At 27.2% G+C, this 3,840-nt stretch overlaps 1 protein-coding gene across 1 annotated transcript; it reads left to right on the top strand.

Annotated features, from left to right (window-relative positions):
• LOC128956832 (carboxypeptidase Q-like) lies at positions 1 to 3,028 on the top strand. The gene is made up of 7 exons (XM_054302543.1): positions 1 to 23; positions 1,192 to 1,531; positions 1,600 to 1,869; positions 1,921 to 1,972; positions 2,051 to 2,238; positions 2,314 to 2,508; positions 2,593 to 3,028. Exons 1-7 carry the CDS (start codon positions 1 to 3, stop codon positions 2,965 to 2,967), a joined length of 1,443 nt encoding a protein of 480 aa, XP_054158518.1. The 3' UTR covers positions 2,968 to 3,028.
• The last annotated feature ends 812 nt before the right edge of the window (positions 3,029 to 3,840 follow it).

The following is a 3,840-nucleotide window of genomic DNA, read 5'->3' as shown; positions in this document are numbered from 1 at the left end:
ATGGCTAACTGGCCGTACGGCCCGTATGTGTGGACACTACAGGCCACGGTTGGCCTCAATCGATGACCAATGATTGACCCGATAGGAGACCGAAAAAAATGTTAATATTTTTATTATTAATTTAATATGAATTTGTAATTAATATAAAATATTATTAATTGTTATGATTAATGATTTTACACTTTTCTTAAAATTAATTAATTAATTATTAGTTAAATATATTGTTTTTAAAAAAAAAATATTTTTATATGTATTTAAACATAAAAATGTGGAATTTTTCTAAACAATAATCAAATTGAGAAATAATTAAATTTATTTTTTTTTAATTTATTGTACTTAAAAATATATATTGAATCAGTTAAACAAATAAAAAAAACTAAATTGAATTTCAATAATAAATCTCATATTAATCTAAATATTAATTAATAGATATATCAATTAATAGTAGTTGAAAAATGTTTTGATAATATATATATATATTGATATATTATATATACTATATATATATATAACAACTAAAACACACACACACACACACAATGTGTTTGAAAATTATTAAACAATTTTTTTTATCAGATATTTTTAAAATCATATCTTAATATATCAAAGTTCATAACAACAATAATTACAGTAATATATTAGATATTAGCAATAATTTTCATATACAGTATATGTTAAATATTTTTATTTATTTATTTTTTTTAGGCACAAAGTTGTTAAGTTTATTATAAGTTTAAGTGAATTATTATTTTTAAAAAAAACCTAATATTTAGTATCAATAGTATTATTATTATTATTATTATTGTTATCACATTTTACTCAATTATCTTTTTATTTTAAATGTGTTTATCAATAGTGTAAATGTATTAATGAAAAAAAATCAGTTGATTAGTGTATATAAAGTTTATAAATATTTTTACAACAAAAATATTAATATTAATGTCAATAAATAATTTCAAACTAAACATTAAAACACTTAATATTAATATTATTTATTAGTTTCATATATTTTTAAAACAAAAATTATTTTAATATTATTATAATAGAGTTTAATAATATGTTTTATTGTAGATTTTTTTTAAGTATATGATTAATAAAATATATTTTGTTTAAAAAAATACACAAATATTTATTTAATTATTTTATTTAATTTTTAAACAAAATAATAGAAAATATGAAAAATATTTTTAGTTTTATAATATTAGTAACAATACAAGTGTTTTATGTAGACTTAGTGCCAAAAACAACAACATTTGATCCGATAATATGTGAATCATTGCCTAAATTTAATACCGAAATCCGTCAACAAATTGCCAACATTTCCGCGGATATCCAGAAAATCATCGATTATGTGGTCAACGGCCCGGACAGTGGCCTAACCTATAAGGAATTAGCATTATTTGTCGACCAGTTTGGCTCCCGTTTTACAGGAACTGCTAATCTTGAATCGGCTATTGATTATATGGTTGACCGATTAAAACGGGATAAACATGATAAAGTTTATACGGAAAATGTTACCGTTCCTGTCTGGGTATGTATACAGTATACCTGTCCATCAAAGATAGGGACTTCTAGTAATACTACTATTGATATACACAGATACGTGGCAAGGAATGGGCACAAATGGTTAGTCCACGTAACAAACCCTTAAACATATTGAGTCTGGGCTATAGTGTCGGTACCAATGGATCAGTACTTACCGGTGATGTTATAGTTGTCAAAACATTTGATGAACTAAAGAGTCGCTCGGAGGAAGTCCGGGGAAAGTTTGTTGTCTATAACTATGATTTCAAAAGTTATGGCGAATCTGTTAAATACAGGGGACAGGGAGCCAGTCAAGCTGCACAGTACGGTGCTATCGGTGCACTGGTATGTAAACTACTCAAGTTTTAAAACATAATTATTTATTTATTTAAATAGATCCGATCGGTGACACCGTTTTCAATTAACTCACCGCACACTGGTATGCAATGTAAGTATAGTTTATTATTATTATAATAATTATTATTATCAATACTTTATTATTTTTATTATTACATTTGATGGATAGCTTACGCTAATAATGTACGGAAAATACCGGCCGTCAGTATTACCGTAGAAGATGCCGAACTATTTGGTAGACTAGCGGCCAGTGGTATCAACATTACAGTCAGTATATCAATGGAGGCCCGCATGGATGGTGAGGCCGTATCGAGGAATACTGTCAGCGAGATTACCGGTTCCAGCAAACTGGATGAGGTTAGTTAAAGGGGTTAGTATACTAAACATAAGTATACTAAACATACAGTACCCCCCCCCAAAAAAAAATCATAGGTAGTACTAGTATCGGGTCATCTGGACTCATGGGACGTAGGACAGGGAGCCATGGATGACGGCGGCGGTGCATTCATATCATGGCGGGCACTGTCGGTCATCAAAAAACTAGGTTTAAAACCTAAACGTACGGTGCGATCGGTGTTGTGGACCGGCGAGGAAATGGGTCTCATAGGTGCTCAACAATACGCACAGGTATGTATGCAATACTGATATTAAAATATATATTTATATTAAACAAATATATTATTAATAATAATACTTTATTTTTTTTATAAGCAACACATCAATGAGTTAAGCAAAATGAGTATAGCTATGGAGTCGGACATCGGGACGTTTACACCGACGGGTATAACCTATTCGGGCCAAAACACGACCGCACAGTGTATTGTCAATGAATTGCTTAAACTATTGAAACCAATAAACGCCAGTCAGTTGCGGATCGGTAGCGAAGGCTCCGATATTGACTATTTGATGGACAAAGGAGTGCCCGGCAGTAGTCTAGACAACCGTAACGACCGATACTTTTACTTTCATCATTCGGCCGGCGATACGATGACCGTCGAGAATCGTCGCGATCTGGACTTATGTACGGCCGTATGGGCGGCCACTGCCTACGGGTTGGCCGCAATCGATGACCAATTACCCCGATAACAGTCCCCAAATATTATAGTTAATAAATAGTTTTTTATTATTATTTTATAAACCCGTATATAAAACTATGTATTGTATTATCATTTATTTTTTATTATTATTATTAATTAACTAAATAAAGTTTTTTAATCATTATTATAGTTTAGACTTATATTTACTGATATTTAAATGCATATCAATATATATGATATGACAAACCATTAGATTTTTTTGGGGTTTTAATGGGGGTGGGGAAGGGAGGGGGTGCCAAACAAAATCATATATAAATTATTGATAGGACACTAAATATTTTACAGTTTTAGCTGTGATTTAGATTTTTTATTTAAAAATATATATATTTTATTAATCAATGAATTTATTGCAATTTTACATTTTATTGTTTATATATATATATATATATATATATATATATATATATATATATATACAGTATATATAACTTTATATATAAAATTTAATATTTTCTAATAATTTAGTTACAGTACTAATAATTGTATTTAAAAAACAAAAATTATTAAAATTTACAAACAAAATAATAGCAATTAAATTTTTTTTTGTTGCAACAAATAATATTATTTTACTAAACATAATATATAATATATATTGTTGTAGTCATTGATTTTCATTTATCTATTTATTTTTTTAAACCACCAGGATTAAAAACTCTTTCAGCAAATGTTTCAGCCATAGCTTTATCTATGAAAACAATATTTTTAAAAAAATAAAAAAAATAAAGTTATATATATATATAATTAAATAATTAAATAAATATATAATGAAAAAAGTCATCTAAATTTTTTGTTACTATTTTTAAAAATAAAATTACATAATAATAAACAATAATATTTTTTTTTAATATATACATACGTATGG

Source organism: Oppia nitens, unplaced genomic scaffold, assembly GCF_028296485.1.
Source record: "Oppia nitens isolate AA-2021 unplaced genomic scaffold, nextdenovo-longstitch-racon4-pilon3 scaffold33_pilon_pilon_pilon, whole genome shotgun sequence".
Classification (NCBI taxonomy): Eukaryota; Metazoa; Arthropoda; class Arachnida; order Sarcoptiformes; family Oppiidae; genus Oppia; species Oppia nitens.
Note: the sequence above shows the minus strand (reverse complement) of the source record. Positions and strands in the feature narration are given on the sequence as shown.